The sequence below is a fragment of the Vicia villosa genome, linkage group LG5 (genome assembly GCF_029867415.1).
Source record: "Vicia villosa cultivar HV-30 ecotype Madison, WI linkage group LG5, Vvil1.0, whole genome shotgun sequence".
Lineage (NCBI taxonomy): Eukaryota > Viridiplantae > Streptophyta > Magnoliopsida > Fabales > Fabaceae > Vicia > Vicia villosa.
Genome location: NC_081184.1, coordinates 121,561,089 through 121,586,430, shown reverse-complemented (window position 1 = coordinate 121,586,430; position 25,342 = coordinate 121,561,089). Strand labels below are relative to the sequence as shown.

At 30.0% G+C, this 25,342-nt stretch overlaps 3 protein-coding genes across 4 annotated transcripts; 1 reads left to right on the top strand and 2 right to left on the bottom strand.

The window, feature by feature from the left end:
* Nucleotides 1–348: 348 nt before the first annotated feature.
* On the bottom strand, nt 349–5,424 carry LOC131602267 (ABC transporter G family member 15-like). Its single transcript, XM_058874342.1, has 10 exons — nt 5,293–5,424; nt 4,895–5,178; nt 3,203–3,285; nt 2,564–3,025; nt 2,284–2,406; nt 2,059–2,190; nt 1,680–1,964; nt 1,283–1,555; nt 1,085–1,192; nt 349–931 (listed from the first exon to the last, which is right to left on the bottom strand). Exons 2-10 carry the CDS (start codon nt 5,163–5,165, stop codon nt 572–574), a joined length of 2,097 nt encoding a protein of 698 aa, XP_058730325.1. The 5' UTR covers nt 5,166–5,178; nt 5,293–5,424; the 3' UTR covers nt 349–571.
* Nucleotides 5,425–6,891: 1,467 nt separating this feature from the next.
* LOC131602266 (uncharacterized) lies at nt 6,892–11,290 on the bottom strand. Of its 2 annotated transcripts, none has more exons than XM_058874339.1 (9): nt 11,160–11,290; nt 10,826–10,945; nt 10,144–10,246; nt 9,895–9,954; nt 9,700–9,756; nt 9,392–9,592; nt 9,180–9,291; nt 8,881–9,098; nt 6,892–7,328 (listed from the first exon to the last, which is right to left on the bottom strand). In XM_058874339.1, the coding sequence occupies exons 2-9, from the start codon at nt 10,930–10,932 to the stop codon at nt 7,239–7,241; spliced, it is 948 nt and encodes a 315-aa protein (XP_058730322.1). In that variant the 5' UTR covers nt 10,933–10,945; nt 11,160–11,290; the 3' UTR covers nt 6,892–7,238. The 2 variants fall into 2 exon arrangements, with proteins under 2 accessions (XP_058730322.1, XP_058730323.1); XM_058874340.1 differs by having other exon boundaries at nt 11,039–11,163.
* An 11,639-nt stretch (nt 11,291–22,929) lies between these two features.
* LOC131605303 (uncharacterized) lies at nt 22,930–23,409 on the top strand. Its single transcript, XM_058877676.1, has one exon. The coding sequence runs from the start codon at nt 22,930–22,932 to the stop codon at nt 23,407–23,409; it is 480 nt and encodes a 159-aa protein (XP_058733659.1).
* The last annotated feature ends 1,933 nt before the right edge of the window (nt 23,410–25,342 follow it).

Here is a 25,342-nt window from a genome sequence, read left to right as displayed (position 1 = left end):
GTCATGAACCAACCGCAGGACCTCCCTATTGACATGTCCTATCTTTGATCCAGAACCCTTAAATATCTTATTCATGATGCCAATTGTAACATTCCTAAAACATTCAAAGTGCTTGCACCTGAGATAACTACTAACATACAACAAATCATTATACCTGACTTTACTCATGTAACAGATTCTCTCAATTGGTCTGGATCTAATTATATTATCACATCAACATTGTTCAACCTGGTGTATATTATCTGTCCAAGCAAAGCTTCAACCTGGTGTATTTTCAAGGCTATAAGACAATGAGAGAAGCCAGCACTAATTTGTACAAGACATTATTCAATCTCAGAAAAACTCAACTTAAAAAAAATTAATCCAAGGACACAAAATGTCCTATTTTTCTTATCTTAATTGGAATAGTCATGAAACATTTCTCTATACATATAAACTAACAAAAACAAATGCAAATTTTTTGTGTGTTAATCAAATAACCAGATAGAAGAAAGCAACTAATATCTGAAAATCCAACAGAAATTAATTATAACTATAAAGTATATATGTTTATTTCTTTGTGGTTGTTCTTCTAGTATTGAAGTGGAGAATCAAGACCCTCTTGAGAAGATAGTGAGTGAAGTGGTTGATGCCTCAATGAAGGAAAAGATGGCATTCTTCTGAATGAAGGTCTTTTCTCAAGCTGTTGTATGGTTCTTTTGGCGTAAAGGTTCTTAAACAATGGTGATGCTCTTTCCTTGAACTTGAGAACAATAAAGAATAGAAGCCTGTAACATATGAGAATGAGTAAAAGTGCTGCTAAGTCCCACCATTTTGAATGGCTTAGCTCAATTCCTAACATGTGTGTTATCACATATTCTCCTGTCAGTTTCGGGTCGCCGGCTACTAGTGGTTCAAACTCGAGTCCGAGTAAGTCGTTCTTGTATGAACCCTGCATCCAAATTATTAATGGTTAAATTAAAAATATTAGTAATTGAATGTAACTTTATATGTCAGTATCGTGACTCATGACAGTATTAGTATGAGACATTGACACGTATCATGTAATAGACATCAGACACGCTTTCAATATGAAGTTAGGTACCTGTATTGCCCATGCGCCATAACTGATATACGAAATGGGATAGCGCCAAACTGGTTTTGGAAGATCAGATAGCAACCTAAAGAATCCAGAGGTCATCATCATGATTCCCTGCATGAACAATAATGGACGAAAAATATTAACACGAGCGGATCATGTGGTAGGTTTCGAGTAAAATTTTCCTGGCCATTTTGTACTTACAATGATTCCAGCTCCTGTAATGATTCCCATGAGGAAATTCGGAACAAGTGAAGCTACAACCATCATGAGACTCTCGATCACCGAGATGCATCCGTAGATATTGAGAGTGAAAAACGCAAAGTGAATGAATCCTGGCCTGAATTTCACCATGTTATATGTGATGGTGCTAGAAGTAACAGCAATAGAAACCAAGAATGGGAATGATGATAGAAAGTTCGATAAAATATATGCCGCTACGCCATAATATCCATTAAGCCTTTCTCGATAAAATACCTGTTTCAAAGAAGAAACGACCGTAAACTCAACATATGCTAAAAGTTATTTAGTTGATCACAACGAGTTATCTAAAAGAACTTATGAAAATAAGCTGAAAACAATAGACACGAACATATCATACCTTCATTTCTTCAATAAAACATGGAAAGCCTCCAATTGACATGAAAGTCATGAATCCTGATATAAATGCACCACACGCACCGCGAGCCAAGATTGAAGTATAGCTATAACCAATATCAAAATAGATGGTTCCAACACATATAGATACAATGATGTAGATTATAATTCTCAACCAATAGTAACCAACATCTCTACTCATGTTCACAAATGATCTCCTTGTCAATGTAGTGAGTTGCTTCCACCAACTAGCTTGGCTTCCATATTTTGGCTCGTTTTCAGGCCCTTCCTATAATACATATATCACTAACCGAATCAGACACTAGATACGATACTGACACTCAGAATATCATATGGATTTCGGGAGTTACAGTAATGCTTACATGAGTTGATAGTTCTTTGATCTTGTCTTTTACTCTTCTCGCGTAATTTGAACGCCTAAATCTCTCGATTAACCTTTCTTTAATCTGCGCTGTTGCCAAGTTCAAAAAAGGATCTGCCGAATTCGGAACATCCTAATAACATAGAAAAAGTGAAAGAAACAAATCCATGTGAATAAGGGTTGCCATGAAAATCAAATTAGATCTTAGAAAGGGAAGTATACATACATGAATCCTTTGAGATCCCTTTAGCGTAGCCGTTACAACGTCAAAATCAGAATTGATACATCTTAAGAAATGATCAGAAGGATTTCTTTTACGCGGACAAGGGAAACCAGCCTCAGCGAAAAACTGCACGAGAAATCAAAAAACATACTTAACCCGTAGTAGTATATTAAACTTTTCCATTTCCTTAGAAAAGCGCAGTTTGGTGCCGTTTGTCTGTTATTTCGGTTTAGTCTTGATTATATATATTTACATTTTAGCATTCACTTAAAAAAAATTATACCTCAATTGCCAATTTTGCTTCACCAAAATAAACAGTTTCACCACCAGAAAGTAAGAAAAGATCATCAAAAAGAGCAAAGACTTCACTGCTAGGTTGATGAATAGAAGAAATAACAGTTCTTCCATCACGAGCAACGTTTCGAAGAGTTTGAACAACGAAGAACGCTGAAGCACTATCTAATCCACTGGTTGGTTCATCGAGAAACAATAAACGCGGCCTTGTGAGAATCTCAAGTGCAATGCTAAGTCTTTTCTTTTCACCGCCACTTATACCTCTCAAATGCCAGTTTCCTATTAACCTATCAGCACAGTCTTGAAGACCCATTTCTATGATTGTTCCTTCGATTATGCCGCTAACTTCTTCTTTTGACATTGATGTTGGAAGACGTAGATGCGCCGAATATGTTATAGTTTCTCTTACTGTCAATGTTCCCAATAACACATCTTCTTGTGTTACGTACGCCTGAAGTTTCAACATCATCAACTAGTTAGTTTCTATAGTTAGAGATTATAATGAAATATGGACACCAAAAACTCGACGTTGACATTTACACAGACAAACATTTTTTCAGAAGTGTCGATGCTACAGAGTGTGTGATATTTGATATTGCTTATCGTCTAAAAAGGAAGCATTACTTACAACAAAACCACCATAGCCTGGAGTTTTTTTCTTCCCATTGAGAAGAACATTTCCTGTCATTACAACATTTTTGGAGAGTCTACCTGCAACAACATTGACACATTCAAATATTCAAAAAAAAATTAGAAGTAAAAAAAAAATTACTTAATGTTGTAAGATATTTGAAAGGAATGGAAATTATCTTGTGATTAATGTTGATGCTAATATGATTATAATTTCATTTATCTATCATTAGTGGATGATTAGCAAGATAAGTTATGCAATACTAGAGTATTTATGATTGTTGGGTGGAATGAAGGGCCAATATGAGGCCAAATCCCATTGCAATTGCAAATAAGAAGACAAAAAACCAACTATATATGGTCCCAAATAACTACATGGGCCATGGAACTTTAAAGTGTATTTTGGCAATATCCGTGGAATTTGATAATCATCATGTTCATTCTGTATTTAAGAGCATACAGTATAGAGCGTACAGTATAGACTACTATACAGAATTTAAAATTTTTTACAGTTAAACTACGATGAAATATGACTTAAAGACTTATGTGGTTAAATTATAGTGAAATAGAACCCTATTAATTTTGATGCAGTTGAACGATAATAAATTTATCTATACAAGACCTCAAAAAAAAATTAAGATGGTATTAATCACGCATCAGACTAATCATCTAATTATGTTTAACCGTTATGTTGAATAACATGTGATTTTCTCACATAACACACACTTGATTAGATTTTACTAAAAGTCATTTCTTAATTAAACTCTTTAGAATATAATAGTAGTAATATATGAAATAGATTCTTGATTGATTTGTTTAAGTAAACACACCTACATTCTCATGCTCATTAAATGTATACCCTTAACAAAGTCCACGGTTAGGTTATATAGAATCTAACAATAATTTTTTAATCTCACAATTCCAACCACCAAAACTGAAGATGGAATTATGTAACATAAATTTAGAAAGCTACTACTACTATTAATTAACTTCTCCTTTTCAATGGCAACTATCAAAACAAGTGGAAGTAAATGTACCGCCAATTTATTACCCAATAAAAAAGGTTTAAAAAATCAATACTTTAAAAAAAATTAATTATAATAAAAACCCTAATTTTATTTCTATGTAATTATTTAAAAGTAGAAAAATAAATTCAAATATCATCAAAATAGCAATATAGATTTGGCTTTTGAGAATTGGTTTAGATGTGGTCCATCATTTGTGATGCAATTTTAATGTTTTAGAAAATAATACCATGCCCCACCATAGACCAAATCATTAAAACAAAGGGCCCTTTAGTTTCACTACCATTGAATTGAATTTTCTTTTATAATAATAAAATAATAAAAAAAATCAATATAGTAAAATTCAATTCAAATCAAATAAACAATCCAAGAAAAAAATCTCAAAATAGAAAGGTTCAGTTTCCAATATATTTAACCCAATTGAATAAAACTATCAAGACCGTCATAGATTAAAGGGTAGGGTTTCGAATTTTTCACAGTTAAATTATGATTAAATAGGATTCTTAATTGTTTTGTTAAAGTGTGATGGTGACTAACTTAGAATCTCCAAAAATTTAGGAAGACCGCCATTAGGAACATGATATAGTAGTTATAGAAAAACCATGAATAGACTCGTGTTTGAGCAATAGAAGTAAAAACATAGAAGAAAAGAACAAGTAATGAACCTGCAAGAGAATCAAGCAAAGTAGATTTTCCAGAACCAGAAGGGCCCATAATAGCCATGATTCTACCAGGCTCAGCAAAACCATGAAGCCCATTAAGAATCTTTTTGGTTGGTCCTTTTCCAAAATTTGGTATAATAACTCTTAGATCCTCCCATGCTAAGAAACTTCCTCTAGTAGTAATGCCACAATATGTTTCATCTTCTTCACTCTCATCCATGTTGCATCTTTTGTTTTTGTTGTTGCTACCACCACTTGCTGCTTCAATCTCCATGTTTGAGTTGAAGCTAAAGAAGTTTGAATAATTATTATCAAGTGTTACATAGAAAATAAGCTTAAAAGAGAGATAAGAATATGGGTGTGTACAACAAATACCAAACAACTAACAATTAATGCTGTACCTAATGAAATAGTAGCATGGAAAAATTATGAAGAGAGAGAGAGGGGGAGAGAGAGAGAGAGAGAGAGAGAGAGAGAGAGAGAGAAGATGGGAGAGAGTTAATGTATTGGGTATGAACGGATAGAAGAATATGGGTGGGAAGTAAAGGAAATTAAATGTGAGGGATACATGTGCTTAAATCTACACCATACTTGTGACCAATCACACAAATATCATATGAATGTTGTTGTATAATTATTTCTTTTTGTTTGCTTAACAGATACGTTTAATAAAAACCAATAAATATTCAATTTATTTATCAAGATATTTTAAGAAATTATGTTATAATATGATAAGATAAATAGTGGTACTGTATAATGTACTTGAAAAAATGAAAAATTATTTTAAAACTTTGCACCGATTAATGAGAATTTATGCCTCGCCTATTGGCTCAGCAACTCCATTTAAGTCTGAACGGTTATGACTCAACTTTATCGACAAATTTATCTTTTTCACATTTTTCATGAATTATTCTCTTTAAATGGAGACATGCGTTATCATATTTGGAAAAAAAATATGTTAACAAATTGCCACTTTTAATTTCTAATATAATTCCGTATATCTTAACTGTATGAAATAGTAAATTGATTTTGAGTTGTTTGATTTATCTAAAATAACATTGTTTTTACATTTATAATTTTGATTTTGAGTTGTTTGATTAATTTATAATTCCGCATATCTTAACTATATGCTAACATGTGCCCTCACATGTTAAGAATACTATAATTAAAAAAATAGATGTAATTAAATGCAATAAAGTCATATTTAAAGTATTAATACATTGAATGCACGTGTTTCAAAAAAAAATCTATAAATAACTTATTAACTTGTGTCCCTTGAGACACATGTTAGCTTTTTCATTAATTATATTTTGGTAATCAGAGTTCAACTCAAAAATTAAAAATTATTATTTTCACTTTTAAAAATAATATTATTTTATTCTTAAAAAATAAAATATGTTTAAATTAATTTTATACCTCTAAAATCAATTTTTTCTCTAAAAAAAAATAAAAGCAAACATACACTAAACATGATTTTCATACTGATTATATGCAAAGATAATGATGAACTTCCTAATATATGCAAAGTCCTGAACATATCTACTAGTTGGGTGAATTGTATAAAATTACATTCAAAACAAAAAAGACATTATTTTTTATAAATGTTATAATTATTATGAAAAAATACTATATTTTATTTTTGGTCCTTTTATCACTTGAAAGGTTAGGTGCTCCAATTTTATAGGGGGCGCTGCATACACTTGCATGCACAGATGTCACCAATCGATAGTCATGGTATTAATTATTGGTTTATCAATTGGAGAGTCCTGCTCCTGCAGACTTTATAGTCACAGTTGTAACAACTTGATAGTCATGTTATTAGTTTATCAATTGGTTACTTTTTCAGACTTTTTTTTTTCAAAGCTTTCGAGGATAACATAAATAAGTTCAAATAAAAAGGCTTATCAGAAATACGAATAACCAACGGTAAATTTCAATCATTCTCTATGATTTTTGATAATTCCCTTAATCAGAAAAAAAAACAGAAAAATAACAGTAAATTACTTGAATTTAGTAGGATTTATTATTAAACCATGCAGAAAGCACTAACAGCATCCAATCTGTAACAAATAGTATGAGAAAACAGAACACTCAACATATTCTGAAATTGCTTCTTACTTAAAATTTTACAACACCAACAGGATCAAAATTAAAACCTACATAGATGTTTTACTTTTATATACTCTTACACATTATTTTAATATTCAACATGAAAAGTTCCTGCAATAAGTAGAAAATTACAGGATATTCATCCGAGCCTCCATAAAAATGACAAATAATGTAGCAGTAATATTTTAATGCAGTAGACCCGGCACCAGAACAATTATTAGCTTTAACAAATGAATCATCACTCTTGTGGCGCCTCAAATCTTGTTGGGGAGTCAATCCCCATCATACAGCAAAGTCCAGATATCAAAATTATTAACAAAACTATTGCCTGGATTATCACAAAAGCAAAACTCATCAGGATATCATAAATGTCGTAATATTCCCATAATGCTAATAAGATGCCATTAAACAGGAAAATAAATCACAAAAGACAAACTCCTACTCTGTATGACCCACACCAGGCCAAATGTCAAACGTAGATGCAAATGATAATGAAAAGCTGTTATAGCTGTCTCGGGCATATGAGTGTGTAAGTAAGAGCTGATTTCAACCATTCAATGTTTTGCGGATACTTAATAGAAAATCAATTTTGAGTTTAATGGTGAATAGAGTCCAATCATAACCATTTACTGAAGAGAAGAACAGTGGATGAACTCGCAAGAAACAGAGGAACCACACACCACTTGCAAGGAACAGAGAAACGAAGGGAAGAGAGACAAAGCGTCGCAGTTGCAGGTGGATGAAGGTGAGAGAGAGGGCAGTAGAAAATAACTGGATAGAAGTTGTTATTTTGACTCTGAACAGAGCGACTTGCGCACAATGAAGGAAAGGAACAATGTTATGTTTTCTATTTAATTTTGTTTAAAACCTGTATTTTTTTTCCAAAACCCGACAAGGTTCATATTAACTTTTTTTATTAAAAAAGGCTAATAAACCCAGCCCATATTGGGGGAATATCTGTCATGGCCAGTGTTATCGACGGTGGGCCGTGATGGAGAGCCAAAATCCTAAAGCCCCACAACAATGCTCGACATATGGTGCCACCATATCGGCATGTAGCGCTGCAGCACCACCATCCTGTACATATTTGGCCATGGTGGAGATCCTAAAAACTGCCGCCGATTTCCGCCATGGTCAATAATAAACAACACTGGTCATGAAATCAACTTAAGATCCAATTGCGCTAATCCTATAGGCAATCCAGCACGGATTGAAGTGTTAGTCATAGGATCATGCGATCCCACGATCTTACTCACAAATTTATTAGCAATCGCATTGTACCATTTGAGATTCAGTTGATGCAAACCACATCAATAATTCAATATTCAATCCTTATCATAGTATGTTTATAGATATTTATACAAGCTGGTCTTAAATTTAGTGAGCAGAGGCTATGAATACTTTAGTTTAACAATTTGCTTGTATCCGATTGAAGGACCGGCAGCTTTACAAGGAATGATGCCACGCAATAGTGGCTAGAAGTTTTTAACACACACCAAATGTAAAGCAATTGAATAGTTTGTAAGGAAGCAAATAAAAAGACTAAAGACCTTCCAAGTGAGGATGCTGAGAATGTTCAAATACTACAGGGAAATATTTTCATGCTTGTATAATTAAAATTTAAGGAATTAAGTCAGAACTCAGAAACCTATACAAGCAAGCCAAGGAAGTGTACTTGTGGTTCCAGAGAATTTAACCACAGAAGAAAACGGAACATGAAAAAATATATGTGGTATAAATTATAATTGTAACTATCATGTTGTATTCTGAAGATTTTTCTCTAGTCAGATTAGCATATTCGTATGAGATGCAAGATAAATCAATAAGAACTCCCAAGTCATCAACTCACTGCACTTGTAAAAATGGGCAAAGAAGCTTACCACAAAGAGCCCCTCCAAAAGCGATGACTTAAGCTGGCAAACACCATCACAAACTGTAGAATTGACTGATCCATTCCCTATTGTACTTTCTGCTAGAAACCTTTGCAGTTCCCTGTAAGAAGGATACTGAATTGACTTCGAGAGATCTGACACGTAAAGAACTGCATACTTTGCCCCAGATTTCTCTACAGAGCTGATAAGCTCAGATAAAACTTCACCTAAAAATATACAACATGCATGAGAATTCAGCAGATGATAAGATTATTCTGGCAAAGCCCATAACTCTGAAGTAGAGGTACCTTCAGATTGTGTTCTGTCAACATTTTTCGAAGCTTGAGACTGTTCATTGCAGAACACAACCAAATCTGTTTTCCCGTTGTGACTCTTTTCCATCCTCTGGGTCAAATAGCCCTGTAAAGTTATAATGGACAATAAAGAGCATCATGCAACCATTACAAGAACAGGACCTAAAATTCCATTATTGGTCATGTCACGTGATTTTGTATATTACTTGAACTGAGTGCAAAGCTGCAGTTTCTTCATGATTTCCATTGCCCATGGAGCAGGATCCAAGGAAAGCCACGTTGCCAATTCCTAAATCGTCTCCGCAGGCTTCAGCAAATCCCGAAACCAATGACTCTTCCAAAGTTACATCCTCTGATGCTGAAACATAGGGAAATGCCATGGAAGTGTTGGATCTGACAAAAGAGTCCTGCGCATGATAATGGACAATGGAGAAGGTCACAGTCAAATTCAATTAACTTTTCTGAATCAGGTTGGCACAAAAAAACATAATAAACTGTATATCAAAATTCTCACCTTAAGCAATTCTGAAAGTGATGAATCTGTATTCAAACTTAAATCTGAAGATTGTAACTGCAAGGGTAAAATGTAACATAGTTTATTGAAGCAATGCCACTGCACTCATTGATAGCAATCTCTAAAGATCAAGTAAACAACAAATACAGAATAGTAAAGCTGCAACACAAACTATCTATATAGATGCAATATTACCTCTCCACCAACAAATAGAAGTGCCAGATCGAGAGGATCCTCAAATTTCTTCCCTTTGCACTATCCAAAAATAATGAAAAGAAAAATTAAAAATACAGCAGCAGCAGCGGCAACAATGATAGAAGAAACCAAAACGGAATAAATGCGGGCCTTAATAGGAAGCAAATTAGCAATCTCTTCTCCATAAAGGTCGAGAAGAGAACTGCCTAATACATAATGCGAAACTAGTCTTGTAGATTAGTATAATACCAGAAAATTTGACCAGCCTGCTTCAGATAAAACCGATTTTGCTAGGTCTTTTGGAGAAATGACCTGATAATTAACGGACCCCTCCAATCCATTGTCTGAGACCCTGCAAAGGTTCAGTAAGTAAGTTATAAAAAAAATTCTGATTTGTTGAACAGCATAATGTAAACGTGAAATATGGATACTCAAGGATACAACACCATTCTTCCATGGTACAGATACATATGATTAAAACATGAAACATCTAACACATTAACCTTGTTGCCACTGAAGACAAAACAAGAACTAAATGAGGGTTTTGTATATTTTACCAATGTTGAAGTTTTTCATTTAAACATTGTTTATGTTGAAGAAACCTAAAGCTGGTTGATACATGGGTATTAGTATTACTTTAAACTTCAACTCCAACTCAAAAATTTCCTTTGTTCCATTGTGCAACATTTTTACCATCACTCCTAAACCCTTAGAGAGAGCTACAAAATATTTTCTATCTCATAAACTAAACATAAATCTACAACAACTAACTAATGAGTCGCAAGTAAACATACAAACACAAATGAAACAGCATAAAGATACTAATTAATTCTATAAGGAAGATACGTTAATCAACCAACGTAATGTAAATACAGAGTAACAAATGAAAAATCATAAAGTCGTAAAGGAAGAAAAAATGAAAAATGATTACAGATTATAATGAGACGACCAAAGGAATGCGGGAACTGTGGAAGGACTTGCAAAAACTCCATTTGGAATGAAAAGTGCAACGATCAAAGCAAGTAGCGGCACCATCATCGTTCGTTCGCTCCTGAAAAACCAAACGCGGATTAATCAAATCTAATCAAATCAACTTCAGATCGAGTTTGATCTTAGATGAAGTACGAACTCAAAAACAACATACTTTTGCAGATTTGATGAATCGGATATCGAATTGTGCAGAGATTTGAATGAAATGAAAGGATGCGGAATCGATCGAATCGAATTGAATGGGATAAAAGAATGAAAACCTAATTGTAACTAACCTTTTGCAGAGCTTGATTTGTTATGATTGAATTTGAATGAACGAAGCAAAGCTATTCCAGATTGCAAACCTCACCCTCGGTTGAGATCTCGCGATGATGCCCAGAATTTTTATTTTTATTTTTATATTACGAGAACAATTTATTTATTTATTTATTTTTATATCTATAATATAAAAAAAGAGAAAATGGGTCGTGCACTATTTTTTTACACTGTCAATCCAACACCACCATGCATCTAATTAAAACATTCTTTTATTTAAAAAAAACTTTAATGACATGGCACATTGATGACTACTTATTGGATTCATAAAAAAATTGTCATCTTTGCACCATAAAGTTTTCAATTTTATTATTAAAATAATATAATTTTTATATTTTATTAAATTTACTAAGAGTTTTTCTAACCTATGCAACATTGCATAGGATAAGAGCAATTAATACACTATTTTCTTCAATATAAATTACCATATTAAATATGTTGATCCATTAATTAGGTGGGAGAGAGAAAATTAAAAAAAAATACTTTTCAAAAGAAGAATAATTAATATGATAATTTATATTGAAGAAAATAATGTATTAATTGTCTCTTATCCTATACAATGTTGTATAGGTTAGAAAAACTCATTTACTAAATATCTCTTCCGTCTCTATTTTTTTCTTTTTTATCATTTTCTTATTTCTTTCTTTCAAAAAAAAATTTATTATTGATTTATATATTTTTATATTAAAAAAATGATATTTATAATTCAAATATTTTTTATTCAAAAATGGTATACAGAAAAAATTTATTCAAAAGATCTATTATTGATCTAAATATTTTTAGATCTATATTTAAAATCTTTAGTAAGTTTGATCCTTATCACACATGTTAGCTTTATTCATATTTTTATATAGGAAAATTTAATATTTATCCAAATATTTTTGTAAATGATACATAAACAAAATTAATATTTGTATAGGAAAAAAATCTCTTACGAAAAATGGTATTTATGATCCAAATATTTTTTATACAAAAATGGTATACGGGAAAAAATATATTATTGATCTAAATATTTTTATATATGAAATTTACTATTGATCCAAATATTTTTGTAAATGATACCTAAACAAAAATGAATGGAAAACAATCTATTATTAATCTAAAAAAATTTATATACGAGAAATTATATTTCTGATCAAATATTTTTTATCCAAAAATGGTATACAGAAAAAAATTTATTACTGATCTAAATAGTTTTATATATGAAAATTTAATATTGATCTAAATATTTTTGTAAATAATACCTAAACACAAATAATATTTCTATACGGAAAAAAATCTATTATTTACGAAAAAATGATATTTATGATAAAAATATTTTTTATTCAAAAACGGTATATGGAAAAAAATCTACTATTGATCTAAATATTTTTATATATGAAATTTATTATTGATTCATATATTTTTGTAAATTATACCTAAACAAAAATGAAGTTTGTATACGAAAAAAAATATTTTTGTAAATGATACCTAAACAAAAATGAAGTCTTTATACGGAAAAAAATCTATTATTAATCTAAATATTTTTATATACAGGAAATGATATTTATGATGAAATATTTTTTATTCAAAAATGATATAAGGGAAAAAATCTATTATTAATCTAAATATTTTTATATACAAAATAATCAATTATTTATCTAAATATTTTTTTTATTTTTTTAACATTTTATTTAAAATAAATGATGTATTCAAATGCGCGTAACAGAACAGAACTTGTGCGTATGCACGATTTTGTTACTAGTTGGAGTAATTAAATTAAGGCATGTACTGTGTGGTGTTCACGGTGCGGTTTTAGCGGTTTTGACGTTAAAAATCATATGAATCACTAGAGAAAAAAAAACATTCATACATTATCAAACCAAACTAATGGGATTTGAGTTGGTTCCCTTTTTTATCAATAAAATTATTGAGTTATACATACACATATAGAAAAAAATAAAATTGTGTTTAATCGTTCATACATTATCATAAAAATATTTGTAATTGTCAAAATAAACTTATAATTTAATACATAAAATTATGTTATACAATTTTATCTTAAATCTTAAAAAATATATAAATGAAATTGCATTCTTAAATAAATATTATACAAAGAATATGGTCGAGTATATTTTGTCAATTATACATGAATACATTTTAGTTTTTGATGATATGTAAATTAAAATAAATATTATACAAAGAATATGATAAAATATACACATACTTGTTGATTTATCTAAATAATTATAGAAATATATATTAGATATTAAGATGTTGTGACATAATGCGGTTTAATTTGGTTTTGTTCGGTTTGCAAAATAAATATTGCAAACTGAACCGAACCGCGTGGTTCTGTAAGAAAATCACTCAAACACATCCGAATTAAATGTTGTTTTTTGCAGTTTCGATTTAGTTCAATTCAATTTTAGAATTTTTAATTGGGTCGGTTCGATTTTGAACACCCCTATATACATGTACATGTATGACGAAAAGTGAGGGAACAAGATGAAATGCATTACATCATAAATCTTCATTCATATTTTTTAATTAACTCAAACAATAGAACATCAATTTATTGATATATTTAATTGAATCTATAGATACAAATTATAGCATATTATAATATTATGGAGTAATCAAGAATAATTAGAACGGTGTACCTTTTAAATTGAGAGACCTTTTGAATTGAGACACCGTCAAAGAGAATGAGTATGAGAGGATTACTACCCTCATTGCCGTTTAGGATTTTCACAGTATGTTAATCGTCTAATGGGGCAACGCTTAAATAACTAAACGGTTGAGGGCAGAGACCTCTCATTGGGCTTAACTGAATGGTCCAACCCATCACGGTCCATTCAGGCACAAAGCCCAATCAAACAATCCATCAATAATTAGTGTTTAATAACATTTGACTATAATATAATTAATTAATAATTAATTATTTCAATCCATATTTGATTAATGAAATAATTAATCTAACAATCTCCCACTTGGATGACAATAATTAATTATTAAAATATTGATTCTAGTATTAGAATACCAATAATGGTCAAAACACTAATCAATCCAAAAAGGAGTACATTTCAACGCTGCAGAAATTGTATCCGATAGGGAATACAAATCATACAAGTTAAAACTTACCACTTAAATCAACAACGATGAATTTAGAGTAACATATTTAAGTTAAAAGTAATATGTTATAAACAATGGCTCAAGCATATGAAAATGTTATTAATAAACTCCCACTAACCCAAAATATCATAAGACTTACTCATGTGTATAAGTCTTGGGAAGTGATTATACTAATGAGTTTAAAATTATAGGTCATAGAATATCCACATAGGTCTACGAATAGTAATTACATATAGGAATATCCTATTACAAGAGTAATTACATTTAACCATAAGTACCTTCATAATACAATATCATACTCGATAGGAGTATGCATATTTACTTGTACTTTCATATTATGACCTGACAAGCGTGGACTATTGAAGATAGAATAACACAATATTATTGCATGCTAAGGAGTTATTGTGTCTTTTCAATATCGACCCAAACATCCAATAATGATGTTTTCTGAGATTAAGAGAATAATATATATCTCAATATACTAAAATAAGACTTAGAGTTATTGTACATTTTGAAGTCTTTTTAGAATATGTCATATTTTATATTGCATAAAAGAATATATGACAATATGAGAATAATAATCTAGTTCTTTTTCTTTTGGATTATATTATTTTGTATACACATGCACTCCCACTGATCCAATATAACAATGGATATACATTTATCAGAGCCCACTAATATTAAATACTCTAATTATTCAATGGGATACTAATTTTATTTTTAGTGCAAAACTATACAGAGAAGTGGTTGTATAATATATCATCACTAGAGTTTTACAAACTCAACCACATATTTTGCACATAAACAGAATATATCATTATAGATATAATTTCACATGAAACAATATGATGGTCATATAAAAGGTTTACCATCATTTGAGTGACATCAAAATCATACAATTTTAAATATAAGATTATATACAACATCTTAATAATTCACTCAAAACTGAAATGCTACAAATATAACTACACACATTTGAGAAACATAATATGTTATACGCAGCGGAAAATATAAGACTTTAATTCAATTAATATTTTGAGGATACAACACAAGTAGTCGTAAATTTCCTTCAATAACACAAGACTACACTATCCTCAATATAAGTCTCCATAAAATAATATTATGTTAAATAAATAATATTTATTTCTCATTTCTATACAATTGACATGTTAAATTCTCCCACTTGATAGAGGATAATAGTTGAATTATTAACTAAAAAATTTAAAAAAACTTTAAACAAATATTCAACTATTTTCTCTATCACACAATGATCATGTCAAGTAATGTCACACCGATAGGGTATGTCAATCACTTACATAATACATAGAGAATTGAAATACATTTTAATAAAAAATATTTAAAATAATTTATTGGATTTCATAAAATTTAAATATTACATGTCTTAAAAAAATTTTTCTTATTTTCAAATAATACTTTCAACAATATTAAATAAGAAATATAACAATGTACAAATAGTATATCACCAAAATTCTAATACCGATAGGGTATTCGAACCATAATTTACATATTCATACATTAGATTAGAAGTACACTAGACAAAAATTACATTAATAATAACAAACTCGATAGGGTATAAATATAATATTTATTATAATTAAAATCAAAATTAATTTTAATTATTTTAGTAAACAAAATTTATACAACTATCCTCACGATAGGTGAGTTACAATCATACAAATTAAGATTGATTATATTTTATACAAAATAGAAAAATTTGTATAATTGTATCCACGATAGGTGAGATTACAATTATACAATTTAAGCGGTATTATCTAGAATAAAACTCTCAAATTAATAAGATTTCAAATATACTCATAAGATTAAATTTTATTTATTTGAGTATATAACAAAAAATCAATTTATGATAATAAATAGAGTTTTAATTTTCACAATATTCTAGAAAAATAACAATTTTATATAAACGCATATTTTATATATTTTTAAAAAGGAGTACAAAATATTAGTAACAATTTTCTCCTTATATGCATTATGTCACAAAAATATTAAAAAATAATAATTAAATTATAACTAACCTCTTTAAAGAGAATGTGACATTCATCTTTGTCTGAGCAACCAATAAATTTTAATGACTTATAAGATATCAAAGTGTCATTTCAAATAATTCATAAATTAATAACAAATCATAATTTAACTTTATAAATAAAATTCTTAGAAATTTTATTTACTAGAATATGATTAAAATCAACTTATTGACACATAATAGAAGAAAAAATATGTATCCAATAAATAAAGAATACACACTAAACATTATTAACATTATATTTAATTAACAAAATTAATATAATATTATTGCAATATTAATGCCAATAAAGATTAAAATAATAATTATATTAATTTTGTTAATTAAATATAATGTTAATAATGTTTAGTGTGTATTCTTTATTTATTGGATACATATTTTTTGAATTGACTAATTTCTTTTCAAATTTGATATTGATGCATATTTGTGAAATAAATATCATAAAATTCTAATAATTTGTTTCCAAACTTGATATTGATGAATATTTATGAAATAAATATCATTGAATCCTAACATCTTTCTTGTTTTGGAATTAAGAATACAACTCATATAATATAGTAAAATCTATTTGTGCATGCTAAATGCAAAGGTTTATAAAATATACTCTCTTTCATTATTTGAAATTTTAAGATTTAAAAGACGTCAAGGTGGCTTTAGTATTTTGTTAAATATATGACCGTCATCCTTTAATATTCTAGCCTTTTAAAAGGTTTGTTTTTATTATTTTAGTTAATAATTCAACTATTATCCTCTATCAAGTGGGAGAATTTAACATGTCAATTGTATAGAAATGAGAAATAAATATTATTTATTTAACATAATATTATTTTATGGAGACTTATATTGAGGATAGTGTAGTCTTGTGTTATTGAAGGAAATTTACGACTACTTGTGTTGTATCCTCAAAATATTAATTGAATTAAAGTCTTATATTTTCCGCTGCGTATAACATATTATGTTTCTCAAATGTGTGTAGTTATATTTGTAGCATTTCAGTTTTGAGTGAATTATTAAGATGTTGTATATAATCTTATATTTAAAATTGTATGATTTTGATGTCACTCAAATGATGGTAAACCTTTTATATGACCATCATATTGTTTCATGTGAAATTATATCTATAATGATATATTCTGTTTATGTGCAAAATATGTGGTTGAGTTTGTAAAACTCTAGTGATGATATATTATACAACCACTTCTCTGTATAGTTTTGCACTAAAAATAAAATTAGTATCCCATTGAATAATTAGAGTATTTAATATTAGTGGGCTCTGATAAATGTATATCCATTGTTATATTGGATCAGTGGGAGTGCATGTGTATACAAAATAATATAATCCAAAAGAAAAAGAACTAGATTATTATTCTCATATTGTCATATATTCTTTTATGCAATATAAAATATGACATATTCTAAAAAGACTTCAAAATGTACAATAACTCTAAGTCTTATTTTAGTATATTGAGATATATATTATTCTCTTAATCTCAGAAAACATCATTATTGGATGTTTGGGTCGATATTGAAAAGACACAATAACTCCTTAGCATGCAATAATATTGTGTTATTCTATCTTCAATAGTCCACGCTTGTCAGGTCATAATATGAAAGTACAAGTAAATATGCATACTCCTATCGAGTATGATATTGTATTATGAAGGTACTTATGGTTAAATGTAATTACTCTTGTAATAGGATATTCCTATATGTAATTACTATTCGTAGACCTATGTGGATATTCTATGACCTATAATTTTAAACTCATTAGTATAATCACTTCCCAAGACTTATACACATGAGTAAGTCTTATGATATTTTGGGTTAGTGGGAGTTTATTAATAGCATTTTCATATGCTTGAGCCATTGTTTATAACATATTACTTTTAACTTAAATATGTTACTCTAAATTCATCGTTGTTGATTTAAGTGGTAAGTTTTAACTTGTATGATTTGTATTCCCTATCGGATACAATTTCTGCAGCGTTGAAATGTACTCCTTTTTAGGGCTTGGATTATCACGATGCAAATTAACAAGGCCCTTCGTTTCAAAAAAAAAGTTGTGCAGCAAATAACAAAATATATTATATTTAAATAATCATTAAGCGGAGACATATGGATTGATCATATCATTCAACCGATCAACAAAAATACAAAATGATATACATCCGATCATTCATACCATTCATATTCACATAAATAACTATAAAATGTATCTACGAGGCTCTGATACCAATTGATATATTTAATTGAATCTATAGATACAAATTATAGCATATTATAATATTATGGAGTAATCAAGAATAATTAGAACGGTGTACCTTTTAAATTGAGAGACCTTTTGAATTGAGACACCGTCAAAGAGAATGAGTATGAGAGGATTACTACCCTCATTGCCGTTTAGGATTTTCACAGTATGTTAATCGTCTAATGGGGCAACGCTTAAATAACTAAACGGTTGAGGGCAGAGACCTCTCATTGGGCTTAACTGAATGGTCCAACCCATCACGGTCCATTCAGGCACAAAGCCCAATCAAACAATCCATCAATAATTAGTGTTTAATAACATTTGACTATAATATAATTAATTAATAATTAATTATTTCAATCCATATTTGATTAATTAAATAATTAATCTAACAATTATATCATTCTGTTACATCTCATTTCATTCCGTCAATCTAAATTCCATCAATCTAAACACACTGTTGAATCGAGTTTTTAATTTGAGTTTTGTGAATAGAAAAAAGTGATTCGTGGAAGAGATTCACTATAAATAATTTGCTAAATTTTTTTATGAATATTAAATTAGAGAAAACTATACTCACCTCCTCTAAAGTTTTGTTAAATATTAAATATCTCTCCTTTAGTTTTGCATGGTTAATAACCTCTCTTATACTTTACCGTGCTAGACATCTATTAAGTTTAGAAGAATAGAAAATTCAAAATCTCTCTTTTACTGCAAAAAAACGTTCGTAGTTTTCACTCCGCCTCTTGCTTCATTTTTTGTAATTCTTCAGCGTCACTCTCATCATTTCTTTTTACGTATATGTTTCAAGAAATTCATTGTTTCTCCATTTTATTTTGCAAATAATTGCGTTTTCACTAGTTTTCTTTTATATTTGTAATAGGGTCACAATATTCTTGTTGTTTTTTATGTAATTTTTCACTCTACCTCCATCTTTTATCTTTATAGGTATGTATCAATCTGGTTCTTTTTCATTTTTTGCTACTATTACGCCCTTTAGTTCTCTTCATATTTGTTTACGTGTCTTTTGTAAGTAAGAGTTAAGAATGAAGAATCATGGGTATGATCAACCTAACAAGGGATGTGTTCATTTACTTGAGCATTTTTTTGGAGAAGGAATTACACCAGTGTTCGATGTTGATCTTGATCGTTATTCATATTTTGATTTAGGATGACAATATTTTTGGATTGGATATGGCTGGTGGGTATAAGAACTGAGGTTTTTCTCTTATTCTTTCCTTTTGTCATTCGAGTAACCAGTTTATTAATACCATTAAAATAGATATCATATTCTTGATATGTTCAATTTAAATAGCATGTGTAGTTGTATCCATGTGTATGTTACAAAATTGAATAAGAAGGAAATGATGTTCCTGGATGGGTTTCTAGTGCAGTAGTTAGTAAGTTTAACAATGAATGGAAAATGAGTAAAGAAACTAAGGAAAATGAACGTGAATAAATTGGTTTAGACATATGTTATATGCACGAGGAAGAAAGGAAAATGTGACGGATAGATGAGTTAAATGATTTTGATTAACATGACAATATTGCTCCTGAAAAATCTGATAAAGATAAGGTACAAATTCATTTTTATCGATGCGTGAAAGGAGAAATATTTGCTTGTGAATCTGATGGAAAAGTAAAATTACATGTTAAGTTGTTATTTCTAGGCGTTGATGATTTTAGTGCATCCCTTAGAGATTTTGTTATACAAGAAGAATTTGAGATTAAGAAGATCAAAAATGGGAAGGCTAGAGTTACTACTACATGTGTTGTGAATTGTTGTTCTTGGCGCATTCATGTTTCTCCTACTCCAAACAGTAAAATGTATAAGATTAAGACATATAACCCTCTTCATTCTTGCATGCGAACTTCAAAGAATTCAAATGTCATGTCTACTTGAATTGCAACAAAAATATGAATTTAAAGGCTTGCTCGAAGATGAGTTATGGAAGTATTAGAGAAGACTTATTGGAAAAATATGGCATATAACAATGTAATGTAATTCAACCTTATCATGCTAGAAAAAAAGAAAGAAGGTGCACCATAAAGGCTCATGCACTTTCCTATAATCATCTACCAATTTGGGATACCTTGCTTCGGAAACAAACTCGAATCAATAATAAGGCTAGAGTTGGAACCCAAAATAAACAAAAATCGTGAGTTTAAAAGACTTTTTATTTGTCTAAATGCCATGAAAAATGGATTTGTGAGAGGTTGTAGACCTTGGTTTGGTATTAATCGGTATCATTTAAAAGGTTATATGGAGGATTATTATTGTCATTTTTTATAGTAAATGGAAACAGAGGCATATTTTTAATTACATTTTCTATTGTTGAAGTTGAGTGTAAGAATTCATGAATGTTTTTCTTATTATTATTGAGAGATGCACTAGAAGAAAAATAGGCAAGTGATAATCATGTCAGATATGTCAGATATGCAAAAGGTTAGAAAAAAATTAAGTCTCTTTATTTATTAATTATGTTTTAATTTAAGCTTAAGTTTTGATTTAATATTTGATTGTCTAATTTGAGTTTTCTATGAAATAGAGGCTGCAAAATGCAGTTGTGAAAATATTTCAATATGCCAAAACACGGATAACAAACTATGGTAATTACTTATATATTATTTATTAATCGTTCTAAATTTTAATATTTGACCTTTCATCATTTATAGGTATTGTTGTATCATATGTTGAATAATTTTAAACTAGAAACTGTGAAGGCTCATTTGGTGCGCAGGATAAGAGACAAGATATGATATTTGTATCATATCATATCTCAATCCAGCGTTTGATGACACAATAGAATAAGATAAGTTAATCCTGAAATTTATCATATTTTGTCTCACTAATTCAAATTGTTATACTGAATATGAGCTAGGTTAGAATCTAGCAGGATAGGATAAAAAATTAATTTAGTAATTTACCTCGTATAAAATGTAATTTAAAATAACAAATTAAATATGATAATAAATATTAATAAATAATTTTTCAAAAAATATGTATGATTTTGTCTTAAGGGTAATTTTGTAACTTTATATAATATAAAACACTTAAAACCTAATAAACTGAAATATTTAAAAATAAACTAGTTCTTAAATTTTAAAAATATAAATACTTTTATCAAATTAAATATATATTTTTGTAAGGTTAGTTTTGTCATTTACATATTATACATACATATTTTTATTTTTCTTATCTAACGTTACATATATATATATATATATATATATATATATATATATATATATATATATATATATATATATATATATATATATATATATATATATATATATATATATATATATATATATCTGATAGAATTCATGATCTTTTTTTAAAAAAAAAAAACTTAAATTGTTTACTCAGTCATGTCAATGATTTTTTTAAATTATTTAAATTTATCAAAAAAAATTATTAATTAATAAATTTTAAAATATATTACAAAATAACTTAGAAAAAATATTGTTGTTTTACAAGGGTAAATTTGTCATATATATTATATTCGATTTTTTGTATGAACCAAACACATGATAAGATAAGTCTAATCATGTCTATATCATATCATATCCTTATTTTACTTTATATCCTATCATGTTTCTATCATATCATGTGCACTAAACGGACCCGAATACTCTAAAAAACAAAATTAATATTTACTTCATCTGTCTCAAAATATTTTCTTAAAAAATTGTTGCGCACAAATTAAGAAAATTAATGGGTGAATGAATAAATGTAATAATTTTATAAAATTGTTCTTAATTGTTACATTTGTTACACATATATGATTATAAATGCAAAGTGGGATTTAATGTCTTGAAACTATTACAACAATATTACTCCATCCGTCTCACAACAAGTGTTCTCTTTGAGATTATTATACTTTTTAAAATAATAATTAATTGTGTTGATTTCAATAATAAAATGAATGTCATTTACTAAAATAACCTTATTAATAATAACCTTAGTAATTAATTGTCATGGAACCATAAGATGGATGCTGACTGTATAGATAAAGTTAGAGAGCACACTGAGGAGTGTAACACCCTGGATTTCCGCTTACCCCGCGGGGCTTCCGGCCTACCAAGCATGTCACCAGCTTAATCAATAATCCCCCCTAGGTCCGCTTATCGGCTGCCCAGGAAATATTGTTTTTGCCTCCCGCAGGAATCGAACCACGTACCTAGGGGTTAAGTACGTATTCATAGCAATTCCTGCTACCAATTGAGCTAGGAGCTTATCAAGTGCAATGATATGTTGGTTATGGACTTGATGCAGAGAACTAAGATTGATTGGATTAAGATGGGGGATAAAAACAATGCCTATTTTCATGCATATTTTAAGTCTAGGGGTAATAACAAGAGTGTTCAATTCTTACAGTGGGATGATGGCAGTATACTTACTAACCACAAGGATATTGAAACTGAATTCCTAAGTCTGTATAGAAACCTGATGGGCACAGCTACTCAAAGAACCACTCATATTGATATATATGCTATGAAAAGAGGTAAGCATTTGGATAAGAATCAATGCAATTTCCTGGTCAGTAAAGTCACTACAGGGGAGATCAAGGAGGCTCTTAGTGGTATTGGAGATTTGAGATCACCATGGATTAATGGATATGGCTCAAAGGTTTTCAAAGTTTGCTGGAATATTGTCAACAGGGATGTCACTGTAGCCATTGGGGAATTTTTCTCACAGGGTAGAATTTTTAGAAATTTTACTAGAACTAGTGTGCCCCTGATCCCAAAGACAAATGAAGCCAAACATGCTAGAGATTAGACCAATAGCAGTCTGCTCAACTATCTATAAAATAATTTCTAAGATCATGACAAAAAGGTTAGGTACTGTTTTGCCTAGCATTGTCAGTTTCAATCAGTCAGCATTCATTCCTGGGCAAGTGATTCATAACCATATTATGTTGGCTTATGAACTTATGAAAGGGTATACTAGAAAAGGTGGACCTCCAAGGTGTATGCTTCAGCTGGACTTACAAAAAGCATATGACATGATGGATTGGACTGCACTAGAAACTGTTCTGCATGAAGTTGGTGTGCCTCATTTGTTCACCCAATGGATCAATATTGATGTTACCAATATTTCCTACGAGTTTAACATTAATGGGCATACAAGTGACATTATGCAGGCTAGGAGAGGGTTGAGGCAAGGGGATCCTATTTCCCCCTTACTGTTTGTGATCATGATGGATTACCTTGATAGATTACTAAGGAAGATGCATACTGACCATACTTTTAAATTCCACTCAAAGTGTGAGAAAGTTGGTCTAACCAACCTCACCTTTGCTGATGACATTCTCTTATTCTGCAGGGGAGATGTTAGTTCAGTGCAAATGTTGCTGAAGACTGTTCAGACTTTCTCTGAGTCCACATGGCTAGTGGTCAATCTAAAGAAGTGCAAGGTTTTCTGTGGTGGCATGGACAAAATGGACAAGGAGCAGATGATTAGGACTACTGGTTTCACTGAAGGGCGGCTGCCTAGGAGGTATCTAGGTATTCCTATCACTAGTAAGAGATTGAACCTCAATCGCTATATGCCTTTAATAGATAAAATTATGTCTAGGATAGCTCATTGGATTTCTAGATTCCTTAGTTATTCTGGCTAAATTTTGCTTATTAAAAGTGTGATCCTGGCAATAACTCAGTATTGGATGCAATGCCTCCCAATACCTCAGTCTGTCATAAAGAAGATTAATAGTTTGTGCAGGATGTTTGTCTGGAATGGTAGTATTAGTGCTAGCAAAAAGAGCCCTGTGGCATGGAAGACTGTCTACAGGCCCAAGCACAGGGAGGCCAAGGTTTGCTGGATCTCCATATGTGGAATAAAATTGCTATGAATAAATGCCTCTGGAATCTTTGCAGGAAGACTGACAACTTGTGCGTCAAGTGGATCCACATGTACTATTTGAAAGGCTGCAATGTGATGGAGGCTAAAATCAGTCAGAGTTGTTCTTGGGTGATGAAGAGGATCATGGATACTAGAGACGAGTTGCAGCAACACCATCAGTTATGGGACAAAATGCCGAGCCATAAGATATTCAAAATGAAGCTGATGTATGATGCCATGAATGATCATGAGAATTTGGTGGACTGGAGGAGTATTTTCCATAGAAATTTGGCTAGACTCAGGGCAAACTTTGTTACTTGGATGCTATGTCATGAGAAGCTTGCAACAAAGGATAGGCTCAGGAGATTCAATTTGATCACAGATAGTGTGTGCAGTATCTGTAAGGCTGCTGATGAAACTATAGCCCATCTCTTTTTTGAGTGCAGGGAGAATAAAGAGGTGTGGTGCCAAGTCCTGCAGTGGATTGATAATGCTCATCGACCTCTTCCTTGGACTGAGGAATTGAAATGGGTAACAAAGGAAGTAAATATGAAAGGCTGGAGGGCTTTCCTTTTGCGAATGGCTTTTTCTGAAACTGTATATGGTATATGGTATAGAAGAAATAGTATAGTTTTTGTCAATGATGCAAATATAAATATAGTCAAAATTATCATAGACAATATTGTGTATAGAAGTTGGCTTTTTAAGAAGCTTAGAGATCATGTGGCTCTTTTAATGATGTAATAGGTTTTGTTGATAGGTTGAATCTAAGGATCACCCTTGTACATAACTGTTTTTTGTGGTAATATATTCTATTTGCTTCAAAAAAAAAGTAGTGGAGTAGTTACATGATTTAAAATACAATAAATAA

What these genes read in the sequence shown, in the direction of transcription:
- LOC131602266 (XM_058874339.1), bottom strand. Translation starts at nt 10,932, where the DNA reads ATGATGGTGCCGCTACTTGCTTTGATCGTTGCACTTTTCATTCCAAAT. An exon ending in CAGGCTGGTCAAATTTTCTG is followed by an intron (nt 9,955 to 10,143) that starts GTATTATACTAA and finishes ATTTTTGGATAG; the next exon opens with TGCAAAGGGAAGAAATTTGA. An exon ending in CACTTTCAGAATTGCTTAAG is followed by an intron (nt 9,593 to 9,699) that starts GTGAGAATTTTG and finishes TATCATGCGCAG; the next exon opens with GACTCTTTTGTCAGATCCAA.
- LOC131602267 (XM_058874342.1), bottom strand. Translation starts at nt 5,165, where the DNA reads ATGGAGATTGAAGCAGCAAGTGGTGGTAGCAACAACAAAAACAAAAGA. An exon ending in TTTGCTTGATTCTCTTGCAG is followed by an intron (nt 3,286 to 4,894) that starts GTTCATTACTTG and finishes ATGTTGTTGCAG; the next exon opens with GTAGACTCTCCAAAAATGTT. An exon ending in AGGGATCTCAAAGGATTCAT is followed by an intron (nt 2,191 to 2,283) that starts GTATGTATACTT and finishes CTATGTTATTAG; the next exon opens with GATGTTCCGAATTCGGCAGA.
- LOC131605303 (XM_058877676.1), top strand. Translation starts at nt 22,930, where the DNA reads ATGGGGGATAAAAACAATGCCTATTTTCATGCATATTTTAAGTCTAGG.